This window comes from Lemur catta, chromosome 8 (genome assembly GCF_020740605.2).
Source record: "Lemur catta isolate mLemCat1 chromosome 8, mLemCat1.pri, whole genome shotgun sequence".
Taxonomy (NCBI): Eukaryota; Metazoa; Chordata; class Mammalia; order Primates; family Lemuridae; genus Lemur; species Lemur catta.
In genome coordinates, this window is record NC_059135.1 from 49,493,530 (window position 1) to 49,515,588 (window position 22,059).

General features: G+C 39.9%; 1 protein-coding gene across 1 annotated transcript in view; it reads left to right on the top strand.

The window, feature by feature from the left end:
- The window catches only part of PDE11A (phosphodiesterase 11A), a 332,704-nt gene that overhangs the window by 280,579 nt on the left and 30,066 nt on the right, over positions 1 to 22,059 (top strand). The window contains exons 16-19 of the mRNA XM_045559347.1: positions 2,182 to 2,259; positions 7,584 to 7,647; positions 13,557 to 13,631; positions 18,193 to 18,276. Coding sequence (XP_045415303.1) covers positions 2,182 to 2,259; positions 7,584 to 7,647; positions 13,557 to 13,631; positions 18,193 to 18,276 — 301 coding nt within the window. The remainder of the gene's footprint in view (positions 1 to 2,181; positions 2,260 to 7,583; positions 7,648 to 13,556; positions 13,632 to 18,192; positions 18,277 to 22,059) is intronic.

The window sequence follows — 22,059 nt, forward strand, 5'->3', positions numbered from 1 at the left end:
TGCCCAAAGTGAGTGCCTCTCTCATGTCACTCTAGTTGCAGAATCATTATTATCATTAGTATTACATTTAAAGGGAGAATTGCCTATTTATTTGTTGGTTACCCTGGCTAAACTCAGAGACATTTAAACGTAGCACCCATGTCTTTTTATCCATAAAACCTAATGAAGACTTGGAACAGAGTAGATATTCAGTAAATATTTGTTGAACCCAACTTTCTGCTTTATAATAATTCAAAAGAAGACTAATTTCTACCCAGTAAAAGAAGAGAACTGGGTGAACTCTTCAATCTCTCTGTAGTCCAATTAGTCAATTTTGTATTATTGTTGGCAGTAATACTATTAATATTATTTACATATTAACCATAGCTATCGGGTATTGAGTATTTACCAGTGCCGCACATTTAGCACACCTTATCTCAAATTCTCACTACAAAGCTGGAAACTGAGGCTCAGCAATGTGGAGTCACTCACCCAGGATCACATGGCTAATAAGTGACAGTCAGCATTGAGCCCAGATCAGGGAGAGTCCAAACCTGGGTGCTTTCCACTCCACCACCTCCCTTCCTATTTCAGTTCAGTGCTGGTGAGGTGAAAAGGCACGGCCATGGTCATGAAGAAGGGAGTGGGCCAGATAAAGAAGGTGGTCAAGGTCTGCAAAGAAAAGATATGCACACAGTGCCCACCCAGGCGGGGAGGGGGCTGCTGGGCCCTGCTGTGCACTTGCACTATGCCATCTCCGCCAGCTGATACAAGGTTGTCTTGGAGATCATCTCACACGGAAGCACGGCCTTGGCCCGTATCAACTCAAAAAGATGGATCCAGGACCTGTCCTTGTGCCTGGAATGCGGAAGTAAGCTATACACTGGTCTTCCTGACCTGCCCCCTTTCAAGGAAATTGAGTAGTCAGCCCGATGGGTTGACAAGAAATCCATACATTTGGGCAGTGGTGATGCCACCCCAGGCCAGACACAGGGGAGCCAGTGGTTCTCAACATGGTGTCCTTTGTCCCCCACACTGCAGTGGGTCAGCACTAAGTTCCCAAGATCCTTCCCTGGTTCCCACCGTCAATGATTTCTTATGGTGGTACTTTCCAAAGTATATTTTGTAAACATCAGTACTGTGTGGAATTTTGTGGTTAAATAAGGTTAAACAGGCTTTTCTACCTCCCAGGGAATTTCTTTACAAGGAGCACCCCTAAGACTAGCATTTTGTGAGATGCACTTGGGGAAATGGTGTGGCAGGATCCTTTAAATACTTTCTCCTTAGGAAGCGCCAAGAGGGTGAAAACTTAGGAAATGATTCTTAAATAGAAATGGTGTTGTCCTCTTCTTTTTTCTTTTTTCACTGTAAAAATGAGATAATATAACTAGATAAACAAAAGTTTTGAAAGTGGAAAGAAATCATCCTATTTTCACAACTTTAACACATTCTTTTCCTGTCTTTTCCATGTCTGTACATCTACAAATGCATATCGATGGATGAGTGGGGGGGGGAGTGTACCGATCACTGTGCTAAATGCTTTGCAGGTGTCGTCTCATTTAATCCTCACAGTAACTCTGAGTTAGCGACTCTAATCCCCATGTTACTTCAGGAAATTGAGACTCAGAGGGTTTAAGTCACTTTTCAAAGTTATGCCACAAGTAGGTTACTGAGCCAGTGTTTCTGACTTCATAGCCTATGTGTTTAAGCACTGAAATGATGAAATCATTGTTTTCTAACCTGGAAAAAAATATTTATCTTGAATTTATTACCAGGGAGTTTATCTTATCTTGGATCATCACACAGCTCAATTCTGTGTGATGATAAAAGAACATTCTGGAATTGTTCTGCTTTTCATTTGTCCTTGCCTCCCTTCTCTGACTTTCAGTAAGTGTCACAGGGCTTCACAGCACATAATCTTAAATGCAGTACCACTTTGTTTTCTGTTTTATGGCTCTATAATCTCCTCTATTGTAAATACATTCAGAAATGATTGTGGCTTTTTCTTGAAGCAGCAACATTTTTTAAAAAGTGATTTATTTTGATAGCGCTTTAGCCTCATGATTTCAAGTACTAAGTTACTTGGTTCAGGTGGTCTTATATTTTTCCCATAAATGTGTTTATGTCACCCCACAGACTGGGAAATTTCATTTCAGGTTTCTTTTTTTTCTCTCTTTCTTTCTTCATTTGATTTTCCTGCAGGAGGAGAACTGAATTCTTTGAACTTGTCAGTAAAGGAGAATGTGATTGGAACATCAAAAACCATCGTGATATATTTCGGTAAGAAAAAGCTCTTGTTTATGTGTTTCTTCAATATTTGGACATTGAGTCACACTTTTCCGACAGTGGTAAGAGCATAGAAGTGATTTCTAAAGCAACACATCTTAGCTTACATTCAAAACATTCAGAGATTAGTTGAATAGAGGAAAGATAGAAGATGTGTCTTTTTGTCTTATAATTTATTACAGTTTTGCCTCCTCTCCATAAATCTGCCTTCAAAAATAGAAAATGATGTTCAAGCTAGTTCAGTTTCAGCAAGCCATGATTTCCTCTTTTTCCTGAGGGGAGGAGGGTACAAGTGGGGAGGAGATGGAGTTTTTGAACCTTAGAAACCAGAGTTACGTAGCACAGAGGACAGTGGAGAGTTACCTTTTGCTTTTCTTTAGTGACAATAGGCGACAATAGGATAGAAAACCAGTCAGAACAGTTTGGGTGGTGGGAGAGGCTGCTCCAGATGTCCAATGGGACTTCTTCCAGCTGTTTAGAAAGGACAGCAGCAACCTGCTGTGTTTAGGTGGCATATTCTAAGCACTCTGTGGCAACTGCTCTGGATGGTAGCCCCATTCCTCTTTCTTTCCTGCCCTCTCCCGCCACCATCTCCACCTCACCCATCCTGGACCTTCTGCTGTCTTCTTCCTGCTCTGACACTGCTGAGTCTTGCTGGGAAAGCTTGTGAGGCCAGGATCAGGGCGCCCTGGGTCTGCTCCACAACCAGGCAACTGCTGGAATCCCCCTGAGTGGGATTCCCATCACTGTCCCCAATATCTGCTGTATCCCACCTCTGCCCCCATCTTCAGCACACTGCAGCTGACCTCACGCTCTCCCGATGAAGCCCTCTCCCCAGAAGCCCTCTGTTTCTCCCCTCTCTACTTTAATATTTCTCTGTGTTCTCTTTACAGACTTTTTTCTTCATCCTTTCCAGAGAGAGAGAGACGCTTCCTCTGTGCAAGACCAGCGCCTCCACTTGTGTCCTAATTCCATTCCCTCTACCTCCCCCAGCACCCACCCAGGCTTGCTACATCAATCTTGCTTCTTTGGCTTCCATTTTCGAAATCTGTTGTTTTCCATCATGACATTTGTAGACCTACAAACATGTTTCCACCTCCCCAATCAAAAAATCATTCCTGCCTTTCTCCAGGTCCCATCACAGCTTTCTCCTCGTCACTCCCACACTTCACTCGCACGTCCCCTAATTTGTTGCAAGGCAATTTCTTTCTTTTTGTGTAATGTTTAATCCCATGGGTAATTAGACAAATATATTTTTGTGTAACAAATTAAACATTGCAGATAAACCCCCAAGTCTCCCTGGAACTCCACCCCCAATTCCCGTACTGGTTGCAGTTATACTTCGTCGTCAGTTTGTCACGTCTTTCCAGATCATTTCCAAAGCATTTACACACATGGGTGCCCTAAGAAAAAATACTATGCAGTGTGGATTTCTATTGTTACTTTTAACATAAGTTATATATTTACTTACCAAGATGAACTTGCTTTTCCACTCAACTGTATGCCTTGGAATTCTTGTCGTGTTCATACCTCATCCTCTTTTATCATCGCATGCTATTCCAAAACATGGATGTACCACAGGGTTCTTAGCTTTTCCTCTGCTGAGGAATTAAGTCTGTGAAATGTGATTTCTGCTCCTTTTGAAAGTCACTGGTCATTTCTCAAGTATCAAAACCCACAGCCTTTATCCTCTTCAGCTTCCTTGATCTCATCACAGCCCCTAATTGAACGTGCCTTTCCTTTCTTCAAACTCTCTCCAGCCTTGAATTCTGCAAAGCCACACTCTTCTGGATTTGCTCCTTTCTTCCTGACTCTTCCTTCCCTTCTTTGTCCTTCTCTAGCCCTTCTTCCTCCCCGCCACCCCCTAAACATAAGTCCCCCAAGCACCTGTTTTTGATTCTCTTCTCTTGTTCCTCAGCATCGTCATGGTTTCATCTGCCATCTCTTCTCAAATGTCTCCCAACCAGTTTCTTGGGCTTTAGCCTCTCTTCTGATCTCCATTCCAAAAGTGCCAGTCCTCCTTCAATATCTCCACCTGGATGTTTTTCTGTAGATATTTGCAAACTTTTTTTGGCAGGGAACCCCATATGGAGGAAATACCTTGTTTGGAAGCGCAATATGTGAAACAGAAGTGCATGACCCCCCCCCCAGTCACTCCCCCGTCTCCCATTCATGGTTAGACTTGGACCATGGTGCACCGGGGTGAGGCTGTGATGAAGTACTATCCATAGAGGATTTAAAAATAGTAATAAAACCAACTAAAAGTCAGTCTGCTTTTCATTATCACCATGTGCCAGCAATTCTAAGCAAAATCACTGATGAGATACTCTTCCTGAAAAATGTCTTTGATTGGTATAAATTCTGAACAATTGCTGAAGTTATTGTTGAGGATCAAAATAATTGATATAAAAACTTCCTGTTAGAACATGTTTATTACTTATCCTTTCTTTGTACATGTATTGTAAGTTAATTCTAAGAATGTCTAGTTATACAGTCGGCCTCTAACACAGGTGGACCCAGCTACAAGCTCTCAAGAGTAAATTCCTGTTTGGAACCTTTTGAACTCACTCTGGGTGTAGTTTGTGTCTCTAACCTTGCAGAATCTCATATTCCTGCTTTTAAAGGCTGTATTTAGGATAAACAAGGCTAGCACAGTGATGGTAGAGATGAAGAAATAAAACTCGAGTTATTTCCATCAGTGAAACGAAGTGCAAACCACAAGGTGTAATATTTTTATTTCGTAAGTGCAAATTTCAGTTCATACATGAAATCTTTTATTGAATTTGAATACATTGTTGAAATTAAAATATATCCCTTTTAATTTGCCAGTTTTAAAGCTACAGAACAAATCAAGAAGATAGTGATTATCAAAAAATTATTATTGAAATAATTATGGCATATAGAGGAGAGGTATGTTAAAAATAATCTGCTGCAAGTATCAAATATGCTGGGTACACCACTGTTCTTTTCCCACCCCACTTAGCGCAGAAAGAGTCATGCCTTCCTTATTCCAGACCGTTCATTCAATTGCACGAAACAGATTGACACAACTTACTTAAAAATTGAACTAGAATTATGAGCACCTCAAGACTAAAACAGTCAGTACAAACTCCCTTCCTGCTCTATGACTTTAAAAAAGACCTTTCACTTCCTGCAGAGACTTGATCTAAAAATAAGATAAAACTGCTCCTTGTCTCCTTCAGTTCTTCCTTTGTAATCTTCCATCTTCGTCCTTGCCTGTCCATTCCCCCCTCCTTGTTTCAGGCTCTTATCAATGTATGCTTCCAACTGGCCTCTTTCCTTCCACTCTCTCCTTCTTCAAGCCATCTTCACTTCCATCATCTCAAGTTTTCCCCCTAAAAGTCTAGCCAGGTCCCTCCTGAGTCCCCAGCCTTAATTGACTCCCCAGTGGCAACTGGACGAAGGTTCCATCCACTCCACCCTACCTACCTCCCAGCCTTTCCCATCTTCCTTCTCTGTGTAGACTTTCTGCTCTACTGTAGAACAATCAGTGGAATCGAGATCTTTCCATCAGACTTTATGGATTCCAGCCCTACCTTTGACACCTCCTAGCTGTATAACCTTGGACAAGTTACCCAACCTTTCTGAGCCTTAATTTTTTGATCTGTAAAAAGGAGATAATAACAGTATCTCTACCTCATATAGAGACTATGTCAATCACCTTGTAGTGGCAGCCCAGTGAATAGTAGCTATTAGAATTATCATCTGAGCACCTCGCAGATATTCAATAAACTTGTTGATCAACTAATTAATGGCGATGGAAATTTGAGAAGTAAGTTTCAAATTATCAACTGGACAGAGCCTAAGTAATTATCCAAGTTATGATGCAAGCAGGCAGCTTCACAGAGATTATTTCCCATCCAGGAGAGACGCTACAGAGTCTGCATGTTACCCACAATCTCATCCCACAACAGAACCTAAAATGAGAAGCATCGCAGTGTAGCAGGAGGGCATCTGGTGGCTTTGCCATAAGCACAGAATCCTGAATCCTCTGCTCACTTGGGGAAAGTTACTTAATCTCTTGATGCTTCTGTTTACTTCTCTGCAAAATAGGAATAATAGCACCTACCTCTGGGGTTGTGATGAGGATTTATTTAGTTAGTGGTTAGTTAGTAGTCAGTTAGTAGTATGTAGTGCTTAACACAGGGATGTTTGGCATTAGATGCTTCATAAAAGGTGCCTGAATCCAAGAGGGCAAGGACTGCAGATGCCCCTGCTGCCTGGTTGTGCCTTGAATGACCTATTATTATCTGCACTCCGCCTGGTTCCCTGGAGGGGTTTCCTGGGGAAGTTACACAAACCCCTCTGCCATCCAGCAAGCTCTGCCATCTGGGCAGCAGACACATTTCCAAGGCGTCCGGATCCGGCAGGGTATGAAATGTTAACACCTGACATCAGGACAGCCCTGTGACCGGCAACAACACACCCCTTTTCTTCCAAAAGCAGTTAGCCAAGATGTGGTTCCCCAGCTCGAATCCGACATTACTTTTCATCACATACTGCTGGTTTTAGCACAAAGAAAGCAGATTTGAGACAAAGAGTGTGCCTTATTTTTCCTCCTCCTACCACATCCATAAGCTATGTACAATTTGAATTGTTCTCCACGTTTCCACGGTTTTGTGTGAATTCTAGTTAACTCTGCCCCTCAAAAATCTGATTCAGATCGTTCCTATGCTTCCTTATGTGCTCAAATTAATGAAGGCTGTAGCTGAGTATGTTTCTTCTTCATAATGCTTATAAAACATGGTTGGAGCCAGGTAGTAAACCGGAGTGAGACGGGGTGGCTCTCCCCCATAAATCTCAGCTCTGCAGAGCAGATGAAATGCGGGCGCTCCCGTGTGCTGTGTGCCTCGGCTCCTTGGTATGTGTTTTCTTCCGTTCCCATCAATCAGTAATAAGTTGGTAAATTGTTTCATCAGCCATGTATATAGTGTTATATACTGACTCCCTTGCTTACAGTTAAAAAAAAACCCAATAACACTGTCCATTATAAATTATTTTAAACAGAGCCTGCTTAGCTCAGGTATAGAGAAAGAAGTACTTTGCTTTCCTTGATTTGCTGCAGACAAAACAAAAGGGCCACCGGAGGATGTGTGAGAGCTTTGTCTTCCTAAGCAGTGTGACCACATGATGGAGATTCTGAACACAGGGACTATAAACAGTGCTGCCCCTTGTTGAGGAAAGGAAGATGTGAGCCAGCCTCCTTTCCATTTTATTTATTTATATATCTAGGACAGGTTTGTTTAGGAATGCAACAAAAGATTATTCAGGCTGTTTTGTTTGGTTCTGTTTTTCAGATCAATGTTAATGACAGCCTGTGACCTTGGAGCCGTGACCAAACCGTGGGAGATCTCAAGACAGGCAAGTGGTGATTAATGGCAGGGCTCAGCAGAGGAGGGGGTTGGGGGGACAATATTCCCAGAGCCCTGACTACCGTAAGGCACTGAAACCCCAGTCAATTTGCATCAATATTAACATGGTGTAAAAAATAGCAGGAGGCTTAGGCGCAACATAGTTTATTGCACAGCCTTTTCTTTATCGCTTCCACTGAGCAATAATATTTCTGACTCTCAGATTTTTTTTTTTAAAGTGCTAAATCCAAACAACACTTTGACCATTTCTTATGGTAAGGGTTTCAAACGTGGTTTTGGCTAGGTAATCATCTCTTAGCACGGGGTCCTGTTTTTCACATCTAAAAAAAAAAAAAGTGAAAGGAAATTCTATTTTTCTTTTCTTTTCAAATACTGTTTAGATATCAGACAGTTCTGTGGCCACAATGTTGAGTATCCAGTTTCATTTGTAGAAAAGAAATCACACCTTTACTACCTATCTGGTTTCTCTGCCACAAAACATTAGTTCTATAGCAAGAATAATTTTCAATCAAATAACCATCTGACTTAAGATCCTTGTTACTGATAGTATTTAGAGGTTAATAGCCCTTTAAGTTTTATGAGGCACCTACTATGTGGGCTGTGAGGTCCAAAACAGTAACTTGGCATCTTAAGACTTGACATTTTAGGGAAAATAAGATATCTTCCTATATCAATAAATAAATATTGATTGACTGCTTTATGTACATTATTTCACTTAATCTTCAAAATCTCCCTTTAGGTAGGTATAATTACTATAGTAGGCTGAATAATGATCACCCACAGATATCAAGTTCTAATCCCTGGAGCCTGTAAGCATTACCTTAGAGGAAAGGGTGTCTTTGCAGGTGTGATTAAATTAAGGATCTTGACTGAAGACAGTATCATGGATAGCCCAGGTGTGCTCTAAATCCAATGACAAGTGTGTGTCTGAGAGAGAGTAGAGAGAGATTACACATTCGGTAGAGGAGAAGGCACTGTGCAGGCAAGGCAGAGGTTGGAGTGATGCGGCCACAATCAAAGGAATGCTGGCAGCCACCAGAAACTGAAAGAGACAGGGAACAGATTCTCCCCAAGAGCCCTAGAGGGAGCACATCTCTACTGACACCTTGATTTCTGCCCAGTGAACTGATGTAGAACTCCTGGCCTCCGGACCTATGAGAGAATAAATTCCTGCTGCTTTAGCCACCAAGTTTGTGGTAATTTACAATAGGCTTAGGAAACTAATATAGTTATTATTCCCATTTCATAAATGGGGAAAATGAGGTCTAGAAATGATAAACATCCAGAGGTCATATTGTTGGTAGATGGTGGAGCTAGGTATAGATCCTAGCAGATTAGTCTCCAGAGCTTTCACTCTTAACAGTGTTTCATACTTTCCCACACAGGATGCATCAATCATCATTTTTAAATGATGCAAGTGCATCCACAGAATAGGCTATGTTATCACTGAACCCAAAATTTCAGTGGCTTTAAGCAACAAATTGCTCATGAACATGTGCATCTAGGATTGGCTAGTGCCTCTTTGTCCTCATTCTGCACTGGGGTTGATGGAGCAGCCACTACCCAGATCATTCTAGCAGAAGCCCTGGAGGGTCTTGCACTGGCAATTAAATGCTACCCCTCCCAAACAACTCATTGGTCAGAATTTGTCACATGACTCTCCCCATCTAGAAAGTACAATCTTTCTATTCACCCAGAAAGGAAAAAGCCAGAAATAGTAGGTGAAAACATAACTCCCACAGTTTGCCCTTCTAATCACCAAAAATGTAATTCACTCTCCTGCCAGCAGACAAAATATACTCATGCTCTCCCCGAGGAAGACAGCCCAAATGTTCCATCAGTCATGGCATCAAACTCAAAGTCCAGGATCTCTGGGTGATAGGTGCTAGTCTCTGTACCAGATCTGGATGCCAATTAAAGACCTACGCACTCCCAAAATACAGTGTCTAACATACACCCCAAACGCAAGACACCTATTAGAACACTCCCATTCAGAAAGCAAAGGAAAGAGCAACATTTGGTAGTTAGGAGTCCACAGCAACTGCAAGATCCCACTGGGCACTCACTGTGGGGGCCTCTGCACTGCAGTGTGCCCGGATTCTCTGGGATCTGGTCCCCAGTTCATTATTTTTTGTGACCTTTAGATCTTCCCTGGGAAATCATTCCTTGTCTGAAGGTCAAGCTACTTTCTCAGCCTACTTCTCACCTAAAGAAGTTTAAGGGCCCAAGGCTTGTTTTACCTAGTCATAGGCTCAGGGCTTCGTTAGTATTAAAACTCTCTTCAATATTTAGTCAGCTTCTTATGTTTTTGATTTAGTCATTTCCATTTGCCAGCAGCCATATTCCAGTTCTATATAAACACTTTAGATTTTCTCTATTTCTTTGCTTCTTTACATTTAGGAATAAAGAAATAAAGCAAATATTATTTTTCTTTTTTCTCTCCTAACTTAATTCCTACTGCCTTGATCTTAAAAGGCTTCAGTGAGAAAACCATGAAGTTAAATCATTTCTCCGAGCCACTTTTGTCCAGTTCAAAGGACCTAATTCATTCAGAGTTTTTAACTATAGGTGCACTAGCCATGACTTTGATTTGAAACTTGTTGCAATCCTGAGTCTTCATCAACCTTATCTAAATTTTCATTTTTATGGTTTGCAGTTGAGAAGCAACTTCATCTTACATCTCTACAAGACCCTGAATTTGTGACTTTTTCTATGCTCTTTCATTCCTGGTTATAAACCTGCTGATCCTTTTCTGAACTCACTTCCTGTAGTGTGTAGTGAAACAGTCGATAGTAATAATTGCGTGCTACTGACACTTCGTTTTCCAATCTCTTCTCCTCAGACTATAAGGTCATTAAGAATATTGTTAGCTTTATTTTAGTGATAATTATACAAGATATTTTGCCACCGTGTACTATGGATTGTCATCCTTATAGCCTCCTCACTATCTTGTATCTGGTTCCCAAGCTGATGACACATATTTTAGGTTCTTTTTCTCTCCTTCTGTCCTTTTTTTTTTTACCAGCAGCACCTCATTTCTATACCAATTTTTGTCTTAGGCAAGGATAGGCTAGGCTTTGTTTCAGTAATAAATATATTCTAAAATTTCAGTTGTTTAACATGAATAAAAGTTTATTTCTGCATTTGACTGGGCAGTTTTCCTACAGAGCTCTCCTCCAGTTGAGCTTTGGTTTTAACTTCAGTGTGACACATTTGAAGTCACATAAAGGAGGGTGATTATGAAGAATCTGTGTGGTTGAGTAGCTCCTGTTTACATCTCTGCTCACACTTCACTTCCTCTAGAGGTAGGAGGCCCTTCCAGGTATGAGGGAAAGTGTAGCACCAGGGTAGCTGCTGTGAGAGGGATGGAACAGGGTAGTAGGATGGAAAGTGCAAGGAAGTTAGAGGGACTGGGGAAAAAATAAGAAGACCAGAAAGGGAACAGGATAAGGTGTGATGTGCCAGGGCCTTCAGAAACCCCAGTGAAATAAACGCATGTCAAGAACTGAAAGAGCAGTAGCCCGCTGGGGCGGACAGTGACCGGGCAAAGTACTTGGAAGGAAAAAAAGTTTAATATTTTAGACCAACTTGGGAGGCCTAATAGCTGCTTGTAGGTGGTCTTCTCAGTCACTAGCATAAATATTATTTTATTTTTAGGATGTGAAATTCTGCTGATAAGTGCAGAAACATAAGAGTTCAGGGAAATAAAACACAAAACCATGTTTTCCCAAATGCTTCCATCAGAAAGCTAAGTTCACAGTTGTAAGCTGGAGATCTCATTCGTGTTTGTCTCCAAATGGTATAGATTAAGATACTTTTAAAAATATACTCATTTCCTAATTTTAGGAAACATTTGGACAAAACAACCGACCCTTCTTCTGAAAATATATTTTTAACTTTCTGGTTGTTGATTTTTTTTTTTAACTCCCTTTCAAAATGTTTTTCTACTGGGGTCTATCCCACTTTTCCTTCCTCATAAACATGACTCTAAGCATGTGGGTTTCCCCAGTGATCCCCCAAGGCCCGATTAGCATCTCAAATTTTCTTCTTTAATAAAAAATTCAATCAGGAGCCATTTAATGCTCCTGATTGGGTTTTTAAGTAGAAACAAAGCAGTGGTACTACGAGTTAAGTTGTGAAAGAAGCACAGGGGAGATGCGGAGGTCTGCTTTAACAAGAGCAAGGACAGGATTTTGTTTTAATTTCTTTGCTTTCCAGGGGCTACAGACCTAGGCAGGACTCCCACCTTGGGGTGCCTGATGTACACATTTACATCTTTAATGCAAAAGACCCAGCTCAGAGCAATCTGAGGGAGAGTTCTAGGAACTGAATAAATGAGGCCATACATACCCTTAGGGGACCATTTCTTCTTTAAAGAAGGCCAGAGAAAGGAGAGGGAAACCTGATGTGCTGAAATGAAAGGTAGCTGCAGAGACTGGAGAGGAGAGAAGGGAATCAAGTCCCAGAAAACAGGCAGGCATACAAGTGAAGGCATTGGAACCTGGGGTTGGGGAGAGGGAGATTTTTGTGGTTGAATTTTTTCTTTTTTAGGTTTCTTATGTGATATGTGGTTTAATTCTTAAAAGGAACCCATATTTCTTATTAGAAATTTTAGAAATCTGAACTTACTGGATATTAGAAATCTTTATTAATGACTGCATATTTGCCATACTCAGATTTATACATGTATGTGTGCGTGTGTGTGTTTGTGTGTTTAATGTTGTATTTAAGTTTTATCTATGATCCATGGTTGACAAAGTCTCCTAAGATATAGACTTAGGCAAACTATCTTGATCCTATGCACTTAACCAAAATGAAACCCCTCTCACCTTTGCCAGACTTGAAAACCTTATCTTTATAAAAGGCTGGAATAGAGAAAAATTAGTTTGGGGATCCAGGTCTTCTTGTCATGAAGTTGTCTGGGATTTTTTTTTCTATTCTTCCAGTATTTCATAAATCAATATAGTTCATTTCAGAAATTTCCTAGATACACAGCATAGTATTGTTGAAAATATCTTTTCAACACTTACCCGTTATGTTGATTTTCTCCCCACAAACTATCCTGAGAAATGCAGGCTTGGGAAAGAAAAAAGAAAAATCTCTGTAGCTTGGCTATGAACAGTAGCTGCTGATCTAGTGGATGAAAAGTAGAAAAATACAGGTCTCTGTGGTTTGGGGTAGAACAAGCATTCCATTGTGCTTGTACCAACTAGAGCCTACCATAAATTAACACTTTTAGCGCATAGATCCAGACAGCCTGAAGAACAAATCACGTTCTTCAAACTCTATCATAACATACTGTGAATGTCTGTTTTGAACAGTGAATCTAACAGTTCTCCCTCTTGATGGATGGCTACGGTAGGAAGCAAGAAGGTGTGCCCTGGGGTTATCCCTTCTACAGTAAACACAAGTATTTGTAGGGAGGGAGTTAAACAGTTTTTATGGTAGCAAGAGGAAGACAAGCAAAGATAAAAGTATGCAGCAAAGTAAAGAATCTAATAGAAATAATCAAAAGTTGGCTAATCATCAATAATGTAACATAATAATATAAATTATTATTACGTTAACATTTGCTTCATTTTTCCATATAAGATCTTTTCCTCTTTTGAAGGTGGCAACCTAGTGCTTCATCCCAAATATGGAAGCTGTATTGTGGGAGATCATTGTTGGCGTGCATCTAAAAATACATTGCACAAGTTCTCTTGATTAAAAGGAAATCAGTTTCATTGATTAAATTCTGTAATACCTTCAAACACAAAAGGTTAATGTACTTTCTCATAAGGTTTTTAAATGATTGTCTGTGTTGAAGGTAATCACCAGATACATAAGCAAGAAATAAGTCCCAAGTTTCATGATAAACTACACATAACCATCAATTAAAATATTAATGTGTTTCAGGTGGCTGAACTTGTAACCAGCGAGTTCTTTGAACAAGGAGATCGGGAGAGATCAGAACTCAAACTCACTCCTTCAGTAAGTTCATCCTTTTATTATCACGTATTTACCCTTTCAAATGACATTTTCAAAAATAACTCCAAGTCACAAGTTGAAAATGGAAGTGACAGAATGGATTTAAGGAAGCACTCCTGAAAGTTTAAAGCTTTAATTAAACTCAAATGCTAAACACTGTTATTCCCAGGTTTCTGATTAAGAGTGGTGAGCTACTTAACAAGCATTTCCTGAGCACCCACCATGGGACAAATAGACACAAGGGAGGATGTGCAAAGCGGAATTTGAATAATTCAAAGCCTGGTGCTGGCATTTCATATATGCCTGCTTTGGAATAGAAATATTGTACAGCAAAAAATTAAAGGCAAGCTGTCCAGCCTGGAGAAGCTAGATTTTATTTTCTAATTTTGAACTTTTCAAAATCCCAAAAGCAGATAATTTCAAATCTCTTGTTTCTTTTCCTTGTTTGCAAAATGAAAAGTTCCACTTGGGGAAGTAGGCTCCGGTGATTGGAATGCTATTTATGTTGGACTCGCTCATTAAGTTATTATTTGAGAATGCTTACTATAGGCTCAAGGTGATGCTGTTTTTGTTCAACAGAATACAAAAGACGTAAGTGCCTCATTCACTATCCTCAAGGAGGGGGCAGCCTCTGTATTCCTAGTGAATGATTAGCTAAAATCATATAACCCAATGACTCTGAGAGTGGTGCAAACTATTTTCAAACTAGCACAGCACAGTAGATTCAATGAAGCTCAAAAAATGTGTCAATTGTCAAGAAGTCTGTTTAAGAGGCTTCAAATCAACTGAGTTTTGAACATTTGGAGGTATTTATAAGATCTTCAGTTTTTAAGAGACCCTTCTTTGTTGACATTAAACACAAGAACTATCTCTTAGTTTGAATAGTTTCACCTGTTTGAAGTCAGAACTCACAGTCTTACTAATTTTGACTATTCTTAATCAGTTGCTTATGTATAAAAGGTCAGAAGACTACATAGGCTGAAACACACACTAATTATTTTAGTTTTCAAAGCAACATATATTTATACAATTTTCAAATCCCTTTATTCTTTTTTGGTGGTGTCACCAAATTTGGTTATAAAAATAAAGATATTAGATTGGGATGTATACAGTGAATGTGTAAAATCTGGTACAATCCAAATTTCTTTCAGCTACATATCTACTTTCAAATAAAAGCTTTTTTCCCCTTAAAAACTGTTTCAGAGGCATACTCTGAAGGGTTTATAATGCTGCAACACCACAGGTCATTTAATTAAATGAAAAAAAATATGAGCAAATTGCCGGAGTCAGTGAGCTGGCGGGTGCAGTGGTGCAGCACTGAGGAGCCTTTATCTGTGGGCTCAGGTAAGGCGTGTTCTGAAGACATAAATGAAATTAATTTTGTGGTGGAAACATAGCTCTCGATGCTAATGTCTTCTTCACAAAAGGCTACTTAACACAGCTGGTGACCTTCTCTTGAGAGAGGCTTGGCTGCTGTGGCAGAGTTATCCCTCATTAGTCCTTTTCCAGAAATGTCTGGAAATTCATGCACCCAGAGCTGGTGCCCTTGACATTTAGGAAGAAAACTGTCCTGGAGCCCCCTCAGGTATCATGGTCCCAGAAGTCTTTGGAGTGACTTTATGAAGACAAAGGCTAATCTGGACCACAGCCAGAGGGTCAACACTGGAAACAGTGAGTCAGCTAATAAAGCCACTTGAGCACCTCCATGTGTCCAGCATGAAGCCAGGCTCTGTATATCCAGCAATAAGCAAGACACCACCTTCCCTCCCCTCAAGGCCCATGTCGACATTAAACAAATAATCGCTAATACTCAATTACAAAATGCAAAATGCTCTGAAGGAAAAGCACAGGACAATGTGGAATCTCACACTCATTTTTCTCTCATCAAGCATTGATTAAGAAGAGATTAGTCCAGAAATAAGCCCTTACAATTATGGTCAACTGATTTTCAACATGGGTGCCAAGACAATTCAATGGGGGCAAAATAGTCTTTTCAACAAATGGTTCAGGAACAACTGGATATCCATAGGCAAAAGGATAATGTTGGTCCCCTACTTCTCACTGTACCCCAAAATAAAGTCAGAACGGATCATAGACCTAAATGTAAGAGCTAAAGCTATAAAACTCTTAGAAGAAAATATAGGTATAAATCTTCTGGGTTGGGTTTAGCCATGGTGGCTTAGATATTATACCAAAAGCCCAAGAGACAAAAGATAAAATGGGCTAGAGATGTTAGTCCAGAGATGTTGAATTGGACTTTATTAAAATTAAATTGGACTTTATCCAAATTAAAAAATTTTGTGCATCAAAGGATACTATCAAGAAAGTGAAAAGACAACTCAAAGAATGGGAGAAATTATTTGCAAATCCTATATGTGATATGGGCCAGCTATCTAGATTATACAAAGAACTGTTACAATTTAATAATAGAAAGACAAATAATTTTAAAAATGGCGAAAGGATCTGAATAGACATATCTCCAAAGAAGATATATAAATGGCCAATGAGTACATGAAAAAATGTTCAAAATCATTTGTCATTGGAGAAATGCAAACTGAAACCACATGAGATACCACTTTGCACCCACTAAGATGGCTATAATCAAAAAGTCAGACAATAACAAAGGTTGGTGAGGCTGTGGAAAAAATGGAACTTCATATATTGCTGGTAGGAATGTAAAATGGTGCAGCTGCCTTGAAACAACAGTTTGTCAATTCCTCAAAAAGTGAAACAGAGTTATCATATGACCCAGAAATTCTACCTCTAGGTATATGGTATGTCTCCAAGAGAAATGAAAACATACATCCACACAATAAACTTGTACATGGATGTTCATAGCAGAATTATTCATAATAGCTTGGAAATAACTCAAATATTGATCAACTGATGAATTAATAAATAAAATATAGCATATCAACACAATGAAATATTATTTGACAATAAAAATGAATGAAGGGCTGATGCATGCTGCATGGATAAACGTCAAAAACATTATGCTAAGTGAAAGAAGCCAGTCACAAAAGACCACATATCATAAGATTCCATTTATATGAAATGTGCAGAATAGGCAAATCCATCTAGACAGAAAGTAGATTAGTGGTTGCCTAAGTCTGGGAGTTTGGGGAAGAATGAAGAGTGATGCTAATGGTATGGGGCTTCTTTTTGGGGTGATAAAAATGTCCTAAAATTGATTGTAAGTGATGGTTGCCCAATTCTTTGAATATACTGAAAAACCACTGCATTAGAAAAAGAAGTAACTTTATAATACCCACCAGCAACAGAGTAATTAAATAAATAAGAAAATTTCAAATAGCAAAGAGAACTATAGAGAAAATAAAACAGAGTCATATTTTTTAAGGGAACATTTTGGAGCAAGATTGATGTAGTTCACAAGAACTATCCCTTTCTCCAGCATATTTTCGCAGTTGTCTGTGAATTCTAGTCTTCTTTCCTGACATTTCCCATTCCCATTGCAAGACAAGGATGAGCAGAGCTGGTGGAAGTCAGTGACCTTCTCCCTAATTGAGAGACATTCGTTGCCCTCAGATTTGGCAGCTAGTGATTTCTGCCACAGCCACTCCCACTCTTGTTCATAGTCTGAAGGAGGCTTTTCCAACATCTCTGGACCAAAGGGATTTCTTGGATCTGCCCTCATGATACCAAAATGATGTGGATGCCACATTTTATCTAGAGGAAACACAAAACTTCCTGTAAGACAATAAGGCAGGGCAAGTTATAACTAGACAACCTGGTCTTCTAGATAGGTAGGGGCACAAGGTAGCTTCTTAGGCCCTGGGCTTGTCCTTAAGAACAAAGGGAGGGACGTTCTCACTGGTGTAGAATTGTCAGTGTTTATTCAAGGAATCTATTTTAACCCTCCAATTCCAATTGATTATTTCCCTCGTTCAGTCTGCCTGAGAGAAATATGTCATTTCTTTTTCTCAAAAATACCTAAATAATCTCAAACTTTAAAATATCATAAAGTTTAAAGGTTGGGAATGAAGAAAGGTAAGTGCCTCCCACCATAAACCATCCAAGGACAGATAAGTATTTAGGAATTTATTAATGACAGTATCTTATTAGAAAATACACATAATTGCCAAACCAGCACTCCACCCTAAAAAATTAACATAAATGGTTCCTATTTAAAATAAAATTGCTTTTACGTATCTTTTCCAATCTATCCCATTCTATCCCACTCTCTCACTATAGAAATAAAAGCCTGCATTATTTTTGTGACAATAAAACATATTTCCTTCCTTTAACTTTATCCAATTCCCAGTGACCTGAGAACTTGATTTAGTAGCAGTTACCTGTATCTGAAGACAGATTTTGGCCCCAAGAAGTTGCATGCTGTAAAGTTCAAATAAATTCACTTACAAATCTCATAAAAGAGGTAAAAATACTTTATTTCTCATAGATAAAGGAACAGAAAGTACATGTAAAGATGATTATGATTTAGGAAGTGTTCAGTTTGCGAACATTGGACCATTGTGGCAAAGGGTTTGACAAAGCACCTGTAAAATACTTTGGTGTGCTAAAGCAAGCTTCTCCCATATTCTAGGCTATTTTTGATCGGAACCGGAAACATGAACTGCCTCGATTGCAATTGGAGTGGATTGATAGCATCTGCATGCCTTTGTATCAGGTAATGTTGATTTGGGAAGGTCTGCATGTCCTGACTGAGCCGGAAAAGTAGGTAAAGTATTGCAGAAGCATTTGTTTTAGGAGACACTTCCAGGGTACAAACGTTACTGAGAACTCTGGATGCACTTTGTCTTTCCCTGGATTTCTGACGGTCCCCTGGGAAGAGTTTTGCCTTCTAAAACATAATCTCCATGGACCTCAACTTCCTCATCTGTGAACCAGGAGTAATAATATTTTATCTCAGTATCTCCCAAGCTGTGCCCCATGGAACATAAATATCTAGCCGTAATCCAAAAGCTCACAGACCCAAGAAACATGTTTAACCTTGATTAACTCTGAATTTCTCAAATACATTTGATTATGGAAATCTTTTTTTATTTTTTACAAATTTTCTTTTATTTTGTTAATACCATGTAACACATGAGGGTTCCATGAAACACAGTGTTCTGCTCTGACCCCATGATCTGGGCTCGGGGGGTTTTGTGAAGCACCTTCCATTTTCAAAAGCTGCCTCTCTCTGAGACGCATGCGACAAATCCCAACTGGTGAATTCTGAGCGAGATGCACCAATGATTCCTAGCTCTGCTCCCTGGTGTGCAGGACCCTGCTCCTGGCAAGGAGACAAGTGTCGCTTTGAATGGTTCACATTCCACTTTTTGAGTATGGATTAGGGCTGGCACTAACACTAACAGTTTAGTGTACACTGGCTTTTAATTCTCCTTCTAAGCATTTGCTTTCATATGTAAAACCTGGCAAGTTCTTTACCCCCTACCTAGCTCAATCATACTGAGCTTCTTTTCTAACTTCAAAGTGAGAAACATGCAGGGAAAGCAAAACCTCTTTAGTTTCTCACTCCATGGAACTCCATTAAAGATGCAGTATTGTTTTTTAAGGACCTCACAATCGTTAAGTTCAAGCTCATCTACCACTTTGTTTTCAGCACTTTTAGGAACTGCTGAGCCCTGTCACAGTACCCTAAAAAAACAAAACAAACAAATAATAATAATAATAAAAAACCTTAGAATAGTATTGAAGATGGAAATGTAATTTTTTTTGGAGACAGGGTCTCGTTCTAGCACCAAGCTAGAATGCAGTGCTGTCATCATAGCTCACTGCAGCCTTGAACACCTGGGCTCAAGTGATCTTCCTGCCTCAGCTTCCGAAGTAGCTGGGACCACAGGCATGCACCACCATGCCCAGCTAATTTTTTTTTTTTTTGTAGAGACAAGGTCTCACTATGTTGCTCAGTCTGGTCTTGAACTCCTGGCCTCAAGCGATCCTCCTGCCTCGGCCTCCCAAAGTGCTGGGATCACAGGCATGAGCCACCTTACCAGGCCTGAAAATATTTTTTAATAACTATAAATAACAAAAGTAAATTAATTTTTGTTTTATATTATCCATTACATGCATGGTAGCATAAAGTCAGCCAAAGTTTTCAAATAATCCAAAAGTGATTATTTTAGTTATAAATGGCACATAATGTTCTTTTATTTAATAATGAAAGATTGGGCAAAAAAAATCAAGAATGATGTACATTTTATTATAAGGGGACCCTCAACTCTCTTTTGTTCCTATCTGCTCCTCCCATCCTTGATGTCTCTGAAGAAGCTGGCCCCTGTGCAAAGCCCATAGCTGTGAGGTCACATATATCTTGCTTTGCTGACATGACCTTGACTACCCATGTGAATTATTTTTTAATGTTATTCAGTTTCCTGTGCACACTTGGGCAATAAATGGGATGAATAAGTTATTCTTATAATTAATAAAATTTTTTTACTGCGGGCAGAGCTTAGGAAGATGATGACATGTGGTGGGGGTGGGGGTGATTAATTTTTGGTACTAGTTTGCAAAGCTATTTTGGAGTGAACCCAAAGTCTACACACTCTTCCTGTGTGATTAGTTATAGTAAATGCTGTAAAGCTGCTGTCCCTGACCCCTGGGCTGTTACAAACTGGGCCTCGCAGCAGGAGGTGAGTGGCCAAGAGCAAGCGAGGCTTCATCTGTATTGACAGCTGCTCCCCATCGCTTGCATCACCACATAAGCTCTGCCTCTTGTCAGATCAGCAGCGGCATTAGATTCTCATAGGAGGGTGAACCCTACTGTAAACTGTGCGTACGAGGGACCTAGGTTGCGGGCTCCTTATGACAATCTAATGCCTGATGATCTGAGGTGGAGATGCTAGTGCTGGGGAGCGGCTGCAAATACAGATTATCATTAGCAGAGAGGTTTGACTGCACAATAAATGTAACGCACTTGAATCATCCCAAAACCATCCCCCCTGCCAACCCCCCAATTTTTAAGTGGAAAAATTGTCTTCCATGAAACCAATCCAAAAGGTGCCAAAAAGGTTGGGGACCACTGCTATAAAGGATCCTCATGTGGTTTTCCATATTAATTTAATTGTTTTATTACTGACTCACAATTGTTAGGGCTTATCTTATACTTCCTCTTAAATACTTTGAAATCTTCAGGTTAAAAAGGAAGTTACTTGAATTTAAATTGAAAATAGCAGTTTCTAGAATTTAGGGAGTAATATTATCACTTCACATTTTATATCATCCTGATTTTTCACATCTGTTTTACTTCACTATTATACTTATCTGTGAGGTTATGTACACCTGCCGTTTTCATCTGCAGAAAATAAACATGTAGAAAGATAAAGCGATGTTCCCACCAAATGAGAGTCATGTCCTGCTCACCCAGACCTGTTTTGGTGTGGTGGCCTTCCTACTGCTCCCCTCCACCTCTGAGGGAAATGTCTTCCACCACTTTTTATTATGTCACTACCTGGGGCGAGGCACGCCATTCTGAAAGGGAATGTGGAAGGAGCTGTTTACAGAAGCTCATATTCATCCTTGCTGCTGTATCTTCTCATTTAAAGAGGATGAAAATCTTGCTCCTTTTGATTCCTTATCACCACTAATTTTTTTAATGAAATTTTAAAAATTTAAATTTAAATTTTTTTTTAAATGATTTCATTTGTAAGTTTTTTACAAGGCTTCAAAACCAAGCTTTCAAGAGCCATGAAACTGAAACTTTGTAGAGTTTAACTATCTTCTCGGAGGGTCCCTATTTTGCTTCATCTCATGCAGAGGTTTTTTTTTTCCCACTATTTACCTGGATGATCTCACATCAATTGTTGCTGCTCCCAAACAGGAATGGAATCAGTCAGTGGGCAGGAATCACCATAGTGGGAAGACACAAAATCTTGAGGAAATAACAAGCCAGGAATGTCACTGAGGCAACTCAGCGAAAGGCCAGACTGGGGTTTTGAACTTAAAGGTCCAATAATAAGTCTGAGGGGATAGAAGGCACACAGGGCAGTATGCAGGTGGCGGGAATGTCGAATGTGGTTGGTCTGAAATGACATGGGCAGACAGACAGAGCATAAGAATCCAGTTTGACTTGCTCAGTTGGTCTGGACACATGGAAAAGGATACAGAATAAATAGCACATATGAGACAAGATGTCCCCTCTAAGGGCCAAGGCCCCGACCCCAAAGTGGGGTCGGCTTGGCTGGCAGGAAACCTCATGTAGAACCTAAGACAAACAGATTCTCATAGAGAGGGCAGGGGTCCTCCTGCAGGTGGGGAGTGTGGAGCGATGGAAGTGGGAGAGGGTAGAAGCTGACCGTGGGCGCCCTGGGGCTGGAGGGAGGGTGGACGTGCAGTTGGGCAGTCAATACAAACGTGGTTTAACTAGAGCTTTTTGACTTCATTGCCTTTCACTGGGTAATTCGGTTTTACTTTGTGATTTTAAAAGGATTGTGCTTGTCAAATATCA